This window comes from Dipodomys ordii, unplaced genomic scaffold, assembly GCF_000151885.1.
Source record: "Dipodomys ordii isolate 6190 unplaced genomic scaffold, Dord_2.0 Scaffold5, whole genome shotgun sequence".
Classification (NCBI taxonomy): domain Eukaryota; kingdom Metazoa; phylum Chordata; class Mammalia; order Rodentia; family Heteromyidae; genus Dipodomys; species Dipodomys ordii.
Window position 1 is genome coordinate 10,452,407 of NW_012267221.1, and position 19,783 is coordinate 10,472,189.

A 19,783-nucleotide genomic window follows, 5' to 3' on the forward strand; every position below is an offset into this window, starting at 1 on the left:
TGCGGGGGATAAAGAAGATAAAAGGGTGTATGTATATATACTTACATGTATATACACACACAAATAGATACATATACAACAGCATAGGGAAGCTCACAATACTGTGTGAAAAGGAGGATAGAAGGGGAAGAATGGCAGCATGAAGGAGGGAGTGAATGTTCAAAGTGTCCTTGTGCACATGTAAGAAAATATAGTGAAACCTACTTATATTACAAATGTACACTAATTCAAAACAATGTTCAGGAATGATAAAGAACTAAGGAAAATTTACTCTCATTTAGGGGCATGAGTATAAAATTCTATTTTATGTTGATAACACTAATAACTAATAATGCTTTATAATCTTTTGCAATATTTTAAAAATATAATCATTTTAGAGTAAAAACATAACTTGCTTTAAATGGGTATCCAGAATGCTACATTCTATCAATTAGAATCAAAATTTTATTATAATTATGAATGTACAAAATTACAATGGTATAGGCAACACTGATCACCACTACAAAAGAAAGTATTGCGATAGTAATATTTTAATACAATGATTATTTTCTTTTTTTCAAATAAGAATCTAGTCCCAACTACATGTATTTTGCTATAATAATGAAATGTACAATATTTTATATAATAATGTAATAACATTTTATATTGTAGAAACTTATTTGTTTAATATTACTTTTTAGTTATAATTCTAATTATTTTATACTATTCCACCATATATAATCATATACATAATCATATTAATGTGTATCTAGATAAGTAGTGCTATCTGCTATCATCTTCTAAGCCATTTTCCTACTTGAGACAGGATTTTTCCTTGTTTTTTTATGGGTAAAGGAGAAGTACTATTATTAATGATATGCCTAGCAGATAGTTTTTGCCAGCAGGTAGTTTTTGCCAAAACACTTTGCAACTGTTACGTGGTAGATGGAGAAATTGTCATTGAGTTAAACCATAATTTATTTCAGAAAGTTACTTAATCAAAATATAATAGTATGCAAAAATTACATAGTTCAGCTTCCTTATAATATTAGCACCCCTAAAACTATAAGAGAACATACAAGCTGCCGGGAAAAGGAAGCAGTAGCATATTTGGGTGTTCTGAGGAGAACAATTCTCCACCAAGAACTTTGGCACCATCCTTTCCTCTCCGTAGTATAGATTTTAAAGAATTAAAAATGAAACAAGTGCTTGATTCCAGGGCTATGAAACACTAGAAATAAGTGCAAAGATTTCAGTACCTGATCCACAGAAACCAGTTTTTCAACCTTCTGCAAGTAACTACAATCCTCTCAGACTAAAGTCTCATCTGTAACACTGGCTTGTACATTATAGGTTCTTTGTAAGGATGAATGAGATAAAGTGTGTAAAGTACATATTATCTGGTACATACTAAATTATCCAACAACATTGGACATCGTAGCTCCTTATCTTCTGAAGACCTGAGATTTTCAATTGGAGTCAACGAGTAAGGCATTAAGAACCTTTTGGTTAAAAAGTGTGGAGACTGTTGGTTGACAAATACTGATAAAGTTTAAATTACTGATAAAGCTTAAGTTACTAACTTGCTGTTATTCTAAATTCTCCATAAATCTAGCCACCTTTTCGACTTATCCCCCAATGCTGTTTTCAATTGCACTGAACATATATTGAAATTAGCCTACTTTCTAGATAAACACTGCAAACTCTCTTGGAATTCTTTTCTGCCCAATTTTCAATATATTAGGTCATTATTTCTGAACCATTTCTCATTTCCATTGTGTTTGTGTCATTCCAAATCAGCCAGCAGAATTGCTTTTAATAGTGTGATATATTTGCTTTATCCATCTAGCTCAGGAACAACATACACATTGAGAATGTAGGACAGCCAAGATTTAAAAAAACAAACAAAAAACAATTTTCCAATGTCTTCTTTTACATTTGGATTGAAACTCTGAACACTATAATTAAAGCTTCCTGGGGGCTTTCCTTGTTATGATATTTTAAGTTATGCAAAAACTTTAAAACTTTTCCAGCAAGTTCAAATATTTTTGTTTAAAAAAAAAAGATGACTTTTTGAAGGATAAGATGTGACTGATGTAGCTAGGCATAGTGGCTCAAGCCTGTAATCCTACCTACTTAGGGAGTAGGGATTGCTGTTCAAAGCCAGCCTGGTAAAAAGCAGTTTGCAAAACTGTATCTCAACCACTGGTTGTTTTTGATGATGAGCCTGATACCTACACTATGAAGAAAGTACAATGGCTCAGCCCAGTAGTGTGTACCAGTGACACATGGAACCTTTAGTAAAAGGATCATAGCTTAAACCAGTCCAAACATAGAAACCCTGCCTTTTAAATGACCATGGAAAGAGGAGCTGGAGTTTTAGTTCAAGTGACAGAGTGCCTCCATTATAAACACAAAGCCCTGAGTTTGATCCTCAGTACTGAAAAAAAAACTGTAATTCAGTTTGTTTTTATAGCAGAAGTATGGTAATCAAGTCTATATAATTTTGAGTTATGCCTTTATATAAAACTCTTGCTGGCCATGAACCTTTTACCTCAAATACAAGAGTCACAGGCCAGAATAAAATCCTATTATGGGGCTGGGAATGTGGCTTAGTGGTAGAGTGATTGCCTTGCATGCAAGAAGCCCTCAGTTCAATTCCTCAGTACTACATATACAGAAAAAGCCAGAAGTGGCACTGTGGCTAAAGTGGTAGAGTGCTAGCCTTGAGCAAATGAAGCCCTGGTACAGAGTTTAAGCCCCAGGACTGGCCAAAAGTATTTTTTAAAAATATATTATGAAAAGCATCTAAAGCAAAAGTAACATTAATGGTTTCTGAAACTTGGCTTAGCTTAAGATCACAGAAATTGTCTAAATTGAGACATAGCAAATGCCTATTACTACACATATTTAAAAGAATATCTTCTTAAATGCACCACTGTTGAAGCAAGTATGTCTTAAATGGAAGAGTAACATATGTCTTCTCTTTGTGTCTTGACTTTTGAATAGAAATTTATCTTTAAACCTTATAATTAATATCAAATATAAATTTGTTATTTTGTTATACTTCTGCTGGAAGTAAATAACAAAGTCAAAAATCAAAGATCAATAAGTAAGCAATGATATAATTATATCACAAAAATCACTGAACAAGTAAACTCTTTAAGCTATTTCCAACTATGTACAAAACACATTTACATATCTTCTACTGTATATCCCATGATGTAAAGAGGAATGTGATGAGAAGGTAGTCCTCACAAGATAACCATTTCAGAGGGAAGACAAACATTACAGTGTCATGTGCAAAGTATAACCCATGCAAAATGCAAGTCTAGGAGAAGCAAGTTCAGAAGAGCAAGTGATTGACAGATAAAGACACTTACCTTTTTTTCCTACAGGAAAGAAAAACCAAGTTAACATATTCCCTGGATTCAAAATTAAACTGAGGCAATGAAAAGATTTGCATATGACTCAAATTGTAATGTTTAATTAGCCTGGACCATTATAAAGCATCTGAGCAGATAACTAATGTAGTAATTCTGTGAGTCCTTACTAAGTTTCCCCCCAGTTCTTACCTGGCTTCTCTTAGCCTTTGGTGTTCCTGCCACCACACTTGCTTGTGTTGTTTTAGTAACCTTCGTTCTTTAGATTTCTTTGACATGTCCATTGCTTTTCTGATCTACATTTAGACAAAAAGAAAAAAGCAACAATCACTAGGTTTTGAAAAATCCATTTTCCACAGAAATGTTTGATTTGTATGTTTTAAGTACTACTGTTTTTCAGTTTTTATTAGTTCATCTTTTGACACACAACCCACTTAAAATCAGTATTGTGTAATATATATTATATATGTTAAATATATATTATATATTATACATATATATGCATATATGTATGCATACATGTATGTATATAATATTATTCTGTAGTATATATACATAGGTATATATAATAAAAGTAATTTAAACCTTCTTATAAAAGGGGATGCAGAAAGAATATAAAGAGGTTGGTTTTTATCAAAGTACATCATATACATGTATATAAAGCATCACAATGAAACCCCTTTATAGAATTAATTTATGCTAATCAAAATAAATACATAAATAATTATTGTTTGGAACAGCAAGGAGGAGAAAGAGAAAATGGCTTGGAATACTGACCAAATAATGAAAAGAAATTGAAGTCATTCTATAGTCCATGCATATAATAAATAATATCTTAATTCACATGAACCAAGAAAATGTTTCAGGAGTTTTCCACAAACATATCTCCATTTTGGACAAATCTTCCCTCCAGGTCCTATGGGGAATCATCATTTCCATTTTACAGATGAGGGCCTCAAAGGTAATAAAATCCAGAGACTTGGTCAAGATCATAAACATCTGGGTCATACAGAGCCTTGCTGGGTTAGTTTTTATGTAAATTTTCAGCATAAGATGGAGAGACACATTAGATGAGATGTTACAGGGTTGGCTTTAGACCCAGCCTCAGTACATAACTAGAAATATGACCTGAAATGTATAATTTTAGTCTTTCAACTCCATGACTTTATAAATACACTTTTTTGGTGATATGGGTTTGAACTCAGGGTTCTCAAAATTGCAAGGCTGGCATTCTATGTAAGTCATATGTCCAGCCCTGCTTTGTGCTGGTTATTTTGGGGATGGAATCCAGCTAAATTTTCTGCACAAACTAACCTCAAACTCCAAATCTCCAAATCTGTTTCTTGAATAGCAAAGATTACTGGCACCTGCTTATAAATATATATTCTTTTAATTTCGGCAAATGTTTTTGCACTAAACAAAAGATAGTGAAAAAAATCACATAACCTGAACACTTAAAAACTTTCAGTTACATTTAAATTTCCCCAAGCTGGTTAACTTTCAAAAATGTAGCAAATAATGAGTACTTTTTATCAAGTGTGCAAGGCCCAATTCTGTTGCCTTTGACTAGTTCCTTCCTTCTCTCTGATCTCCAAATCAGGGAGCAGCCTTTCTTTCTCAGGTTGACTTCAAATTGGGTTTAGACAAAGGAAGATACTGGTCTTGGGAGATTGAGGAAAGAAAGGAGAAGTGAAAGCATTATCTGCATTGCTCTTTTCTCCTGTTAGAGAAGTCCTCGGAGCAAACTGCAATTTCTCCATTACTCCAACTCTTCTCTAGAAATGTCTACTATACTTCCAGATATTTCTGATAACTTCAGCCCATTGTGTATGGTATCTTTGCTTCTTCTTTATGTTCTCTAACATAGGGATGTGAGTGATTTCCAGTGGTTGTTAATATCTATTCCTCATCAACCTCTCACGTTTAGCCTGATCATCTGCATAACCATTTAGATTCCTCTATATCAAATCCTCAAGTGGTGTCTGCTTCCTGGTTTGACTGACTTGTACTCATGTACTCTGAGCTCATATATTCCATGTATATGTTCTTTTAACCATGTATGGAAGTACAAATCAGAAACTTCATAACATACACATTTCATAAATTCTCTGCTACTAGAACAGCAATGCTCTCTGATGCTATCTTTTAAAAGATCAATAATGAGGATATTAAAACTGCAGGAGACAACTCCCAGAAAGGAATCTTCATAATGCATGCTACGGCCTCGTGTTATTCACTGATTACTTTAACCTTGAGTTTATCTTTCTGCTCTTCTTGATTAAGGATATTAAAAAAAAACAAATTAGCCTAAAGACTACTTTAAAAAATACAGAGTCAATCTTTTCCACAGAAGTTCTTAGTACTACAATAAAACTTAAGGATAAATAAGTATAATACACTGCAGACAATTATCTAGTAGTCTCTACTTAAAAAGAATAATAAAAACATCTAACATTTCTAAAGTCTGATACTCTAGCACTTGCTTTAACAATGTGTAAAACTTGAGCCAGGCATGGTGGCATGTACCTGAAATTCAAGCATTCAAAGTTCAAGATTCTAAGTTCAAGACTAACTTGGTCTATATATCAAGACCTTATCTTATTTGTTTTAAAGAATAACAAAAGGAATATCTGAAACTTATTCCAACAATGTATTATCTTCAGGTGTTAAAGTTGTTGACAGATACAACTTTTCAAATTAGAGTTCTTTGACATATTTGGTACATGTTGCACAAAAAAATTAAAATACATTGTTAGAAGAGCTGGATATGTTTTTACAGCTTGTGGAGGAAAAAAATCAATACTATTGCCTTGGGGCCCTGGAAAAGGCCAATTAAATAGATTATAAAAGTCAAAATAAAGTTACCATTTTTCACTGTACTCTTCTAATATGTTGTACAACATCCTGATTCTTTTGTTTTTTGTTTTTGTTTTATGGAAATTGACTTATTGATTCTACTTGTATCCTCGGACCAAAAGTAAAGAAAAATAAAGTTTTAAAAGGAATAAAATGATTTAAAGTTGTATCTTTATCAACAGATATTTCTAGGTAATTCTAATTCATTTTATTGGGCAATAAGACATGAAATCAATATGTAGGGTAGGCAATGACTTTTGTAAAAAGATGATTTAAAAGTATTTGGGACAAGAAATGTACTTGTTATCTTACTTATGTAACTGTAACCCCTCTGTACATCACCTTGACAATAAAAAATGTATTTTCCTTTGAAAAAAGGGCAAAAATAAAAAATTCAAAATAGAATCGGAAACTAGAAGTCTCCAGTGTGAGGCTTACTACAATTCTCTAAGATAATGAAACCTTAAATAGGTATCCTGAAACACTACCAAAGATATTTGGGGGAAAAGAATCCATCTCCAGAAATAAACATCAGGCCACACACTGGTGACTCAGGCCTGTAATCCTAGCTACTCAGAAGGTCCAAGATATGAGGATCTTGATTTGAATCTAGAAGCAGAGGCATGAATCAGGTAGCAGAGCACAAAACTTGAGCAAAAACCATTAAGGGAAAACATAGGCCTTGAATACAAGCCACAGTACTGGCAAGAAGAAAGAAGAAGAAGAAGGAGGAGGAAGAGGAGGAAAGGAGAATGAGCAGGAGGAGGAGGAGTAAGAGAAGGAGGAGGAGGAGGAGGAAGAGGAGAAAGAGGAGGGAAGGAGGAGGAGGAAAAAAAGAAATAAACATCAGTAATCAGTAAGCAATTGGAGATTACATGTATAACAATATATTTGCCAAAATTAATGGAAAATACACTTAAAATGTGTACATTTTATTATATGTGAGTTTTGCTTCAATAAAGAACTTTCAACACAAATATGAGAAAAAGAATACTAAGATGCAATTTTACCTATCTTCATCTATCTTTCTTCTATTGAGTTGGCAAACAGTCAACTATTGAGCCAGTCACTAGTAATACTAGCTACTCAGGAGGCTGAGAATTGAGGATCATGATTTGAAGCCAGCCCAGGTAGGAAAGTTTGTGAGTGTCTTATGTCCAATTAATTACCAAAGATCTAGAAGTGGAAGTATGACTCATCAAGTGGTAGAGTACTAGCCTTGAGCAAAACAGTTGGGATTTAGTACCCAGGCCATGAATCAAGCCCCAGGGCCAGCACAAAACCAAAATATATTGACCTAGGAACTGGTGGCTCACACCCATAATCCTAGTTACATAGGGTGATGAGATCTGAGAATTGTGGTTCAAAGCCATCCCAGGCAGAAAAGTCCCTGAAACTCTTATCTCCAACTAATCAGTAAAAATCCAGAAGTAGAGATGTGGTTCCAGTAGTAGAGAGCCAGTTTTGAGTGGAAAAGCTAAGAACTGAGAGAGAGTGCCCAGGTCCTGAGTTCAAGTTCCAGAATTGGCCTGGCACACATACACACACACACACACACACACACACACACACACCTATTAAAAACATTTTCAGACATAATTATGTCTTCTAGAACTCTATTGGTTTTAATATTTTAAAATTCTGTGTTGAAATAATTATATACACGACATAATGATGGGGCTGGAAAGGTGGCTCAGTAATAGAGTGCTTGCCGTGCATGCAAGAGGCCCTGGGTTCCATTTCTCAGCACCACATAAGCAAAAAAAGCCCGAAGTGGCTCTGTGGCTCAAGTGGAAGAGTGCTAGCCTTGAGCTGAAAAGCTGAGGGACAGCCCCCAGGCCCAGAGTTCAGGCCCCACAACTGACAAAAAAAAAAGAAGACATAATGATGCCACAAATTTGCCTTAGAACAATCTAGTGGGGGAAGTTTTGTGGGAAAGACTGTAACAGAAACAATGGGTGAAATGTATCATGGTTGAAGGCAGATGATGTTAGGTAGATATTCATTATACTATTCATACAAATTTTGCATGTTTATAGTTTTCCATAAGGTATTTGAAAAACATTGATTGACACTTGAAGTAGACAAGAAAAATGTTAATTCTTGCTAAGCAAAGAAACTCAAATTAAAAACATTATAATGATTGCTTTTCTATCTAATAAATAGCAAATAAACGATTTGGCAAAATGAGCAGAGTCTAGCAAAAGCTATCTTAGTTTCAGCACAAATCTACTTTATGGCTTCAGGTTTAATTTCAGTCTCTGAATGACTCAATGTCCACTTCAGTGTCTCATTTGGTATCTATAAATTTTTCATAAACAATGACACATTAACTATGTAGATGACTATCACACTCATTCAATACCGCAGCATTACTAACAAAAATTAGCAAACAGCACTTTCCATATGTGCTTTAGCATTATCATTCAGTTTAAATAGACTTAATATGGCCAGAGTAAAATGGTATAATAAATAATAACAGCTGTCAAAACTGTTAACTGCATGTATAAAAAATAAGCACACTTAAACAGTAAAATAAACAGAGAGATACAGTTTTAATTAATACAAATCTTAATAGACAATTCATTTAGCCATGTAATATTAGAAGTATTCATATTCTTTTAAGCCACACATACTTTTTTATTATCCTTAAGTAGTTGTACAAAGAAGTTGCCATTTTACAAAACAGTATATGAGTACAAAGTGTCTGACAACATCGCCCATCTCTCTGAACCCATGCCTTTGCTCACTGTTTTTCTTTAATTGAGATTAGGTGATTACATAAATTTCACATATTTCACAATAGTGTGAAATAATGATACTTAGTTAAAGTCACAAACACATTTTAACCTTCACAAGGTAAATTGTCATTATCGTGGTCTATACAGCTTGTGTATTCTATGAGCTTTGACAATACAGGTTACTTTTTCTACGTCAGAAAGATGTTTACATGTCTTTCCTTTTACTTAGTATAGGTTGTTCCACATATTCTGTTCCTCCTCCCGACTTCCCTCTGTTGTGTGCATAAATCTACCATATATATGGTTAAGAACACGGAATCATTTAGCAATGATATTACAAAATGGGTGGCTGTCCTTTGTTTCTTGAGTCCTGTTACTTTGCCTTATGTTCTTGTATTTTGGCTTTAGCATCCACATATCCACATATCAAGGAGACCATGTACCATTTGTCTCTTTGTTCTTGGCTTACTTTGCTCAAAATAATTTGCTCTAGTTCCATCCATTTCCCTGCAAATGTCATTATTTTGTCCTTTCTAATTGCTGCACAATGTTCCATTGTATATAGGTACCACAATTTTTGGATCCACTCATCAGTAGTGGGGCATCTGGGTTGTTTTGAAATCTTTGCTATTGTGAATGGTGCTGCAATAAACATTGGGATGCATGTGTCTTTGTATACTGGTTCCTGTTGCTCAGAGTAGATGCCTAGGAGTGGTATGGCTGGGTCATAGGGGAGGTCTATGTTTAGCTTTCTGAGGTTCCTCCAGACTGCTTTCCAAAGTGGTTGTATTAGTATACATTCCCACCAGCAATGCAGTAGGGTTCTTCTTGCTCGGCATCCCCACAAGCATTTGTCATTGGCTGAATTTAGGATGTGAGCCATTCTGACCGGGAGTAAGGTGGTATCTCAGTGTTGGGGTTTTTTTTGTTTGTTTTTGGTTTTGGGTTTGTTTTTTTTTTGCATTTCCTTTACAGCCAGGGATGATGAACATATCTTCATGTGTTTCTTTGCCATTCTTATCTCTTCTTCTGAGAAGTCTCTCTTTAGTTCCCTTGCCCATTTCATGATTGGTTTGTTAGATTTGTGAGGGGTTCGTTTTGTAGAGCACATGGGCAGCAAAGATGGCACTGAGAGGGAGTTGAGTGGGCAGTGCCCAATTTGCTTTATGTTCAGTGCATAACCAGCCTGTGGAAGCTTAGGTGCATGATAGGGTGTGACCTTGACAGTGATTGGTTCCTCTTCCTCCCCTACCATGCCACCCGCTCTTTTTTGCTTAAAAAAGGGCTGCTCTGTGTTAATAAACCAGTTTCTTCCTGCTTGACTTGACTCTCCACTGCTTCTGATTGTCTCCCGAGCTGAGGGAGGCTGGGGAAAGGGTGAGCCTTTCCTCGGACCCCATCTGTCTTTTGTGGGACGGACGAAGACCCAACATAGTTTCTTGAGTTCCCTGTATATAATGGATATTAGACCCTTATCTGATATTTTGCTGGTAAATATTTTTTCCCAATTAGTTGGCTGTCTTTCTAGTTTGGTTGCTATTTCTTTGTGTGTGCAGAAGCTTTTTATTTTAAGGTAGTCCCATTTGTCCAGTCTCTCTCCAATTTGTTATGACCCTGGGACTCTGTTCAGGAAGTTCCTGCCTGTGCCTATAAGTTCAAGTGTCGCTCCTACTCAGTCTTGCAGTGGTTTCATAGTATCAGGTTTGATGTGAAGGACTTTAATCCATTTTGTGTTGATGTTAGTGCATGGTGACAGGCTAGAGTCTACTTTCAGTTTTCTGCATGTGGCCACCCAATTTTCCCAGCACCAATAGTTGAAGAGGTTATGATTCTTCCACTGTACGTCTTTGGCTCCTTTGTCAAATATCAACTGACTGTACACACATATGTGGCTTTATTTCTGGGTCCTCTAGTCTGTTCTGCTGGTTTTCAGGTCTCTTTTTGTGCCAGTACCTAGCTGTCTTTGTTATTGTGGCCCTATAGTAGAGCTTGAAATCCAGTATTGTGATCCCTCCTGCGTTGTTTCTTTTGCCTAGTAAGAACTATTCTAAGTCTTTTGTTGTTCCATATGAGCTTTTGGACTGTTTTCTCTATTTCAGTAAAGTATGTCATTGGGATTTTAATGGGAATTGCATTGAATGTGTGTATCAATTTTGACAGTATAGCCATTAATTCTGCCTATCCAGGAACATGGGAGATCTTTCCATTTCCTGGTATCCTCTATGATTCCTTTTTTTAGGCTTTTATAGTTTTCATGAAATAGACCATTTATATCTTTGGTTAGGTTAATTCCTAGATTTATTTTGAAGTTATTGTGAATGGGGTTGTTTCCATGATTTCTCTTTCTGCTTGTACATTGTTGGTGTACAGAAAGGCTACTGATTTTTGTGGGTTAATTTTGTATCCTGCTACTTTGCTGAATGGTTTAAAAGCTCCAAGAGTTTGGGGATGGAGCCTTTGGGGTTGTTAAAGTATAAAATCATGTCATCTGCAAAAAGAGATAGTTTAACTTCTTCCTCCCCTATTCGGATCCCTTTAATGTCTTTTTCTTGCCTTATTGCTCTGGCTAAGGATTCCAGAACTATATTGAATAGGAGTGGAGAGAGAGGAATCCTTGCCTTGTTCCTGTTTTTATAGAATTGGTTGTAGTTTTTCCCCATTAACTATAATATTGGCTATTGGTCTGTTTTAAAGAATATTCCTTCTATTCTTATTTTTTCCAGAGCTTTTAACATGAATGAATGTTGTATTTTATCAAAAGGCTTTCCACGTCAATGGAGATAATCATGTGGTTTTTGACCTTGGATTTGTTGATGTGATGGATTACATTTATTGACTTACGTATGCTAAACCATCCCTGCATCTCCAAGATGAAGTCTACTTAGTCATAATATGTGATTTTTTATATGTTTCTGGATTCTGTTGGCTAGAATTTTATTGAGGAGCTTTGCGTCCGTGTTCATCAGAGATTGGTCTGTAGTTCTCTTTTTTGTTGGGTCTTTGCCTGGTTTGGGGATGAGTGTGATATTGACTTCACAGAATGAGTTTGGAATTACTCCATCTGCTTCTATTTCTCTGAAAAGCTTATGGAGTATGGATATTAGTTCCTCTTTAAAGGTCTTATAGAATTCCATAGTGAATCTATCTGGTCCTGGGCTTTTCCTTGTTGGAAAGATTGCTTCCTCTCATTGTAGGTTATTGGTGTATTTAATTGATTTATCTCTTCTTGGTTCAGTTTGGGCAATTTGTATTTCTCTAGGAATTCACCCATTTTTGCTAGGTTTTCCTTCCTCTGTGAGTATAGAGTCTGGAAATATTTCTTTATAATTGTTTGGATGTCTTGGATGTTTGTTGTAATTTTTCCTGTGGCATCTTTGATCTTATTGATTTGGGTCTCTACTCTTCCTTTTTTTTTAGTTAATCTTGCCAGTGGTCCATCAATTTTATTGATTTTTTTTCAAAAGACCAACTTTTTGTTTTATTGATTTTATTTATAGTTTTCTTAGTCTCTATCTCATTAATTTCAGCTCTTATTTTGGTTATCTCGCTCTATCTAGAAACTTTAGTTCAACTTTTTCTTGTGTCTCTAGCAGTTTTAGTTGCATCATGAGATTGTTAATTTGGTCTGTCTTTGTTTTCTTGATGTGTGCACTGAGAGCAATAAACTTGCCCCTCAGGACTGCTTTTCTGTGTCCCATAGGTTTCTTTGTGATGTGTCTTCATTTTCATTGAATTGTAGGAACTTGTTAATTTCTTCTTTAATTTCTTCTGTGACCCATGTGTTGCTCAGCAGTGTGCTGCATAATTTCCATGTGTTTGAGTTTTTTCTACTGTATGCCTTGTTATTGAGAACTAGTTTGATTCCACTATGGTCAGATAAAATACAAGGGATTATGTTGATCTTCTTGTATTTGCTTAAATTATTTGTACGAACTAAGATATGATCTATTTTAGAGAAAGTTCCAAGGGCTGTTGAAAAGAATGTATACTGGGTTGTTGTTGGGTGGAAAACTCAGTATATGTCAGTTAAGTCTGCTTGACATATGATATCATTTAATTCAGATACTTCTTTGCCAATTCTTTGGTTGGTAGACCTGTCCTTTGGTGAGAGTGGAGTATTAAAGTCTCCTAGTATTGTATTTGGATCCATCATTTCCTGTAAAAGTGAGAGTATTTGCCTAACATATTTGGGTGCGGGGCATATAGATTGACAATGGTGAAATCTTCTTCTTGGATTGTTTCCTGTATTATTAGAGTGTGACCTTCTTTGTCTTTTTGTAGTGATTTTAGTGTAAAGTTAATTTTATCAGATATCATAATGGCAACTCATCTTATTGCTGGGGGCATTTGCATGGTAGATCTTCCTCCTTCCTTTTACTCAAAGTTTGCTTTTATCCTTGGCTGTGAGGTGGGTCTCTTGAAGACAGCAAATTGATGGATCTTGTTTTCTGATACAATCTGCAGTTCTTTATCTTTTGATTGGTGAATTGAGTCCATTAATATTTTTTGGTTGTTATAGAGACATATATTGTATTTGCTGTCATTTTCTACTTTCCTAAGTTTTCTTCTTTCCTTTCCTCCTGTGTTTACTAAGTTGGTCTCCTAACAATATCTTTCCGGTCAGGATCTCTGTTCGTGAATGCTTTCTTTGGGTTGTAATCCCGCTCTTAGTATTCTTTTGCTGGCTCATTGTTTATGAATTCACTTGATTTTTCTTTACTATTAAAATTTTTAGTTTCTCCCTCAAATATGAACGCTAGCTTTGCTAGATATACCAATCTGGGCTGGCAGTTGTTGGTTCTCAGGGCTCGGATGGTACTTTCTCAGGCTTTCCTTGCATTCAGTCCCTGTGTGGAGAGATCTGCAGTGATTCTAATTTTTTCCCATTGTAGTATAGCTCCTTCTTTGCTTTTGCTGCATGCAAGATTGTTTCTTTATTGCTAAAATCTAGCATTTTTACTATAATGTGCCTAGCAGTGTTCCTCCTGGGATCTTGCTTGTTAGGTGTTCTGCAGGCCTCTGTTATGTAGGTAAGATTTTCTCTTTAAAGACTGGGAAAATTTTCAGTGATGATCTTATTGAATAACTGTTACATTCCTTTATTCTGGTATTCCTCCCCTTCATCCACCCCAGTTATACGAAGGCTAAATTTCTTGGTACTGTCTGCTTGTTCTTGGGCTTCCCTTTGGCACGTTTTGAGTGTTTTTTCCATATCTGTAACTTTTTTCCAGTGCCTGTATTTTGTCTTCAGTATCTGATACTCTATTTTCCATTTCATTTATTCTATAACTGTGGCTTCCATTGTGTTTTCCATGGAGGAAATTGAATTTTACGTAGAGGAGATTGAGCCATTTATAATTTCTATGTCATTCCTTAGAGTACTAATCTCATCTTTTAGCCAGGTGTGTACTGCAAATATTTTTTGTGTATTTCTTGTTTGAAGGCCTGGATTTCTTTTGATAGCTCATACCTTTGTTCTTTAAATTTCTGATCTAATTTTCATTTTAATTCTTGAGTCATTGCCTCTATCATCTCTTGAATGTAGCATTTGTCTTCCATTTCTTTTTTGCTTCCACTGGTGTTCTCCCCTGTGTAGTTGCTGGCCTTTGAGTCTGGTTTACTATCTTGGCTGTTGATGAATTTTGTAATTTTTCACTGTGATTTTCACATGTGGATTCAGGGATTGTTGGAGACCAATTCCAGGCCCTGATTGTTTTGGTCACTAGGTGGCTACTCTTCCTTGGTTCTGGATTTGTTCCTGGATCAATTGATGTAGCTTGCTCTCAGCACTGGGCTGGTTGAGAGTATTTTACCTGGTCTGAGGTTCTGTTGTGGGAGGGGCTGCTTTCCTGCTGCTTGTGTGACTCACATTGGGCTTACTCCTATTACTTTGTGGCGGACAGACACACTCCACCCTCTTCTAGGTGTACACTCAGGTCCTGACCAGTCAGGGGCAGTTAGTTAAGATAGCTAGGGTTCCTGCCTGGGACACAGGTAGGGTTCCTTCAACTGCCTACTAGATATCCTAAGCAGTTCCCACCTTTAGTCAAGGAACAGCCACCTAGACTGCTTGTGTCCCTCCCAGGGACGCTCTTGATCAAGCCTGGTCGGCTGGGTGTGCCCACTGGTTGCTGGTACACTTGCACAGCTCCCAGCTTCCTTAGGACCTGTAGTCCAGGTGGTGGTGGGGGCCAAGTCAAGTTCTGTGGGGTTACCACCAGTGCTGGTCTCCTGTGGCAGGGGGCCTAAGTTCCCTGTCGGGTACTCACTTATCCTGGTACTGATTGGGAGCTGTCCATTGGTGCTGTGGCAGATGGCTGGTTTTCAACACTGTGTTCCACATTCGTTGAGATGATTGTGGGCTATGCTGGGTGGTGGTGCAAGCTGGGTCTGTGCTTCACCGCCTTCACCACTGTTTATGCTGTCCCGTTTGGTGTTGCAGGTCTGGGGTTCCTCACCGCTGCTGCCCCACTCCCGGCTGGACTGCTACCATGGGCCAGTGCAGGGAGGTGCGGGGTCACACTGCAAGTCTGGGGTCCTTTGCTACCGCTGCTGCCACCTCAGCTGCCACTGCTCTTCAGGGCTGGGTTGCTTACACGGGCCTGTATAGAGAAGCAACACAGGGCAAGTCTGGGGTGGTTCCTTCGCTGCCACCACTGCTGTCACCGTTGCCCTGAGCTGGGTTGGGTTGCTTCCATGGGCTGCTGGGAAGGAGGGGGGTTGAGGGCAGGAGCCAGAGGCCTAGGGTCATTTTCCGCTGCTGCCCCTGCCCGCCACAGCTGCCCCAGCCACCCCAGGCTGGGCTGGGCATTCCAGCCGGCAGGTGCAGAGACTGAGCTGGGCTGTTCCCGCAGGCCAATGTGGAGAGGCTGCGTGCTGCACATCTGGGGTGGTTTGTTGATGCCCCCACTGCTCATGGCTGCCAGCTGCTGTTCAGGGCTGGGCTGAGCTGTTTATGCATTGCACCATGGGGGGGGGCGGTCTTCGTGGGGTTCTGCATTCTGAGGTTTCTGTTTGTATTCTCCGGGTCGGGTCGTGTCCCCGGGGCTCTTGGGAGTCTTCCGGGAGCCTTGGGACGCTGGCGGCTCTGTGGTCCCTGCTGGGTAATGAGCTGGGCTGCTCACAGCTTGGCTGGGGCCGCCGGCAGCAAGGGTTGGGGGAAGGTCCTTCCCACTTTACCTCTTTGTGTAGGTTCTAGAGTTTTCCTTTTTCCTTTTATTTTCTCACTTCCTTTATCTCTCTAAGTAATCGCCTTTTTTGTTGTTGTTGGTCTTTTGAAGAAAGGGAGCGTTGAGACCCGAACTCTCCATTTGGTTGGAGAGAGCTGCGGTGTTTCCCTACTGTTCCTTCGCCATCTTGGCCACACATATTCTTTTAAAATCCTAAATAATAATGTAAGAATGGAAGTGGCTCTGTGGCTCAAGTGGTAGAGCGCTAGCCTTGAGCTGAAGAGCTGAGGGACAGCGCCCAGGCCCAGAGTTCAGGCCCCATGACCGACACACACACACACACACACACAAGAACAACAGAATGGTATAACTAATTCTAATTAATACTGAATGTTTGGCAAATTAGCATCCATAACATTAAAAAATAAACTTTAGCACAACTACGTAAAAATAAAAGGCGAACTTTGGAATTTTATTTGATTTTCAATTATTTCATCACCTTGAAGTCACTTTAACAAAGGAAAGCTCTAATTAGGAATTGTTTACAACTTCAAGTATAAATTAAAACCAAAATATCAAATTCCCTGCCTCTAAATTAAATGAGGAAACTCCCAAAATCATGTTCAAGAATGTTATTAATATATATTCTTTAATTCAGATATAAATAAAAAATAACTGTAGGAAAAAAAAAATAACTGTAGGGAAGAAGGAAAATGGTTAGAAAATTACGTGGTATAAGACAATTTGTGTGTGTGTAAACCAACAATGTACAAAATATTTCAGAGAAAATCATCATTATGAATCTGCACACACTACAAACAGAAAATAGAAACTTATCAAAATGGCCACAACAGACTATGAGTCATGTTCAGTAGTTGAAGAGATCTGTCAAGCTAAGAAACCTGAGGCACAAAGATTTTCCAGAAAAATACTTAACTAAAAACCTTCCTCTTGAGTTATGCTCCATTATGAACAGAAAAGTTCATGACACTATTTAAAATACCTGTTGAAAAGAGCAACTGGTCAAGCTCACAAATGTATAATACAGTTGTCAGAGATGCAATCTAGCAGCTGAAAGTGTTGAGAAATTACTGTTTTTGTATTTAGTGTCAAAATTTCAAAACAAAAATAATAATTAGAAGTTTTAAGTATGCTTATTCTCTGATAGTAAGTCTGTTACAAAAGAGAAATTAGCTTTGACCAGATTCTGATTTTAACACTCAACTGTTCTACATACAGCCAAGTGACTGTTTTGTTACATCTTAGATGGATGGATGGACAGATGGACAGATGGATGGATGGGTGGTTGAATTTAAGATTATATATGTTCATATTCAGCACAGAAAATGATATAGAAGATATATTTGTGGTGGTATCTTTACTAAAACAATAACTTGGGAAAGAAATTTGTTATTAGGTCTCAAAAATACTTAAAATATTCATACATTTTGGCTCAGATATCAAATCATGCTCATTTATACTATAGAGACAGAGCATTCTGAAACACAGAAAAGTGTCTGGGTATGAACGTTTTATAATAGTACCATTTCCAATATCATGCAACCCAATACCCCCAAATCAGGTGTGACAATGCATGTATTATTTTCTATTTTGAATACAGGACTTGTGACTCTTGTTTTTGATTAGTTAATTCTTTCTCCTTATTTTCTATTTTATTTTTTAAGAGCCTTTCTATGTAACCCCAATCTGTTCTCAAACTTCCAGTTCTCCTCAGTGTCAGCCTCCTGAGTGCTTTAATAAGCCTGAAGATCTCAATTCCAGTGTCATTTCTTCAAAAAAGCCTTTCCTGGGCACTCGAATAGGAAAAAATTCTGCTATTATATACAGGAAAGCATGCTTTATTGCAGCTTATATTTAATGTAATTTTATTTCTAGGTTTATTTGATAGACATTGACTCTCCTCCAACTGAACAGTACACTGTTCACTGAGGGAAAGTCAGTGTAGCATGTTATTCACTATTGTATTGTCAAGGCAAACAAGCAGAAGCACCATAAATTATGTAGACTGGAAGAAGTAAATATCATATAAGAGATAGTACTAAGTTAGTATTATAAAACATGAAAAGAATACAGGATTTCATCTTTGTATTTACTCTGGAAGAAAAGAAAACATAGATTAAATTATATACATATATATATATATAAAATGGGCAAAAGGTCAGAATAAAACTCACAGATATGAAAATAGTATTATTAAGATGACAGTGTGTGACTTTGCTATTAAATTTCTTTAGCTATTACTATAGCATAAAATACAGTATATCTGAAGCAAACTAATGATGCCTCAGTTTTTAAATACTCAACTCATATAAATATGGATATATGATTATATCTACAGACTAAGGTATCAAACTTGCTTTGAATTCATATTTATTACAGTTTTTAAAGAAAAGAGTTTGCATTTTTTAAATAAAATTTTAGAATACAAAGGAAAATTTGTAAATTAATGCATTCCTTCACCAAAATTTTATTTCAATGCACCAACCAACAGAAATGTTGTTTTAAATGAGCTACATAATTTTCATGAGAGAAATGTGCTACATGATTAATCTGAAACTATACATAGTTCTAAAATACTGGCACAATCATTTGCACATAGCCCCTTTCAAATCTAGTCCAAATTGACCTTGTTGTGGCATGGGACATATCTTTGAGCAAATATGGGAATTCTAGAATAGAGAGAATTTGTGAGCATATTTATACAGTGTTGGAAGAGGACCTAAGGAAGATGATAATCCATGGTTGGCAATGACTAGAATTTTTCATTTTTCAAATTTGCTTGAAAATGCTGAAAGCTAATGAAATAACTATTGTTCCAAAAATAAAGATGAATTCAAACCTCACAGGGTTGTTAAAAACATTGAATGAGTAATGCTTATAAAGTAACAGTGCCTGAGAACATTTCATAAATATTAACTACTGTTCACTATTACTAATAGTTGGAAGATAAAAAGACGGAACGGCCACATATTTTTGCATCTGTCAATACAAATACTATTATACTTCTTAGTAGTTCAATTGTCCCAAATCAGAAACACACACACACACACACACACACACACACACACACACACTAACCTTTAGCTCTACGGAAGCAGAAGCTAATTTTTTTGCTTCAGTTAAGGCACGTAATTGTTGATAGTCTACTGGTTTATACTTGGTTCTTCTCATCTCATTTTCTACACCAAATACCAGGTTACCTATTTTTCATAGAAAAATGACAGGGAAATTGTATAATGTTACTCAAGTTGCAATATAGGTAAAGGAAAGATGTTGTCTTCAGATCTCATTGTAAAATATTTAAAAGCAAATATTCATTCACAATACCTTTAACCTCTTTAAACTCTTAGAACATAGCTGTTGTATTCATTGCATACAGTACTTCTAAAAGAACATAGAAGAATTCCATGTAAATTAGTGTATTGTAGATTTTAGAATTTTATAATGCCAAGTATGACAACTGGAAAGCCTTTGTTTTTATTTAAAATGTCTTAGGCATCCTCTGTGAGCATCATTATTAATAAATTTAAGACCCACTAAAATTACTTAAGTAAATTTGAAGTCATAGATGAATTTCTAACCTAGGCCACATAATTTAAATTAAATTGCAAATGAAAGCTAAATATTAAATAAG

The 19,783-nt window shown here is 36.3% G+C and overlaps 1 protein-coding gene across 2 annotated transcripts in view; it reads right to left on the reverse strand.

Annotated features, from left to right (window-relative positions):
- Positions 1-19,348, reverse strand: part of Ccdc148 (coiled-coil domain containing 148) — a 204,469-nt gene extending 185,121 nt beyond the window's left edge. Inside the window, exons 1-2 of one of the 2 annotated variants that reach the window (XM_013028607.1) lie at positions 19,228-19,320; positions 3,555-3,658 (exon numbers count right to left, since the gene is read on the reverse strand). In XM_013028607.1, the coding sequence (XP_012884061.1) occupies positions 3,555-3,658; positions 19,228-19,320 (197 nt within the window). Of the gene's footprint in view, positions 1-3,554; positions 3,659-19,227 lie in introns of both variants that reach the window. The other variant, XM_013028614.1, reaches the window with a different exon arrangement.
- Between the last annotated feature and the right edge of the window lie 435 nt (positions 19,349-19,783).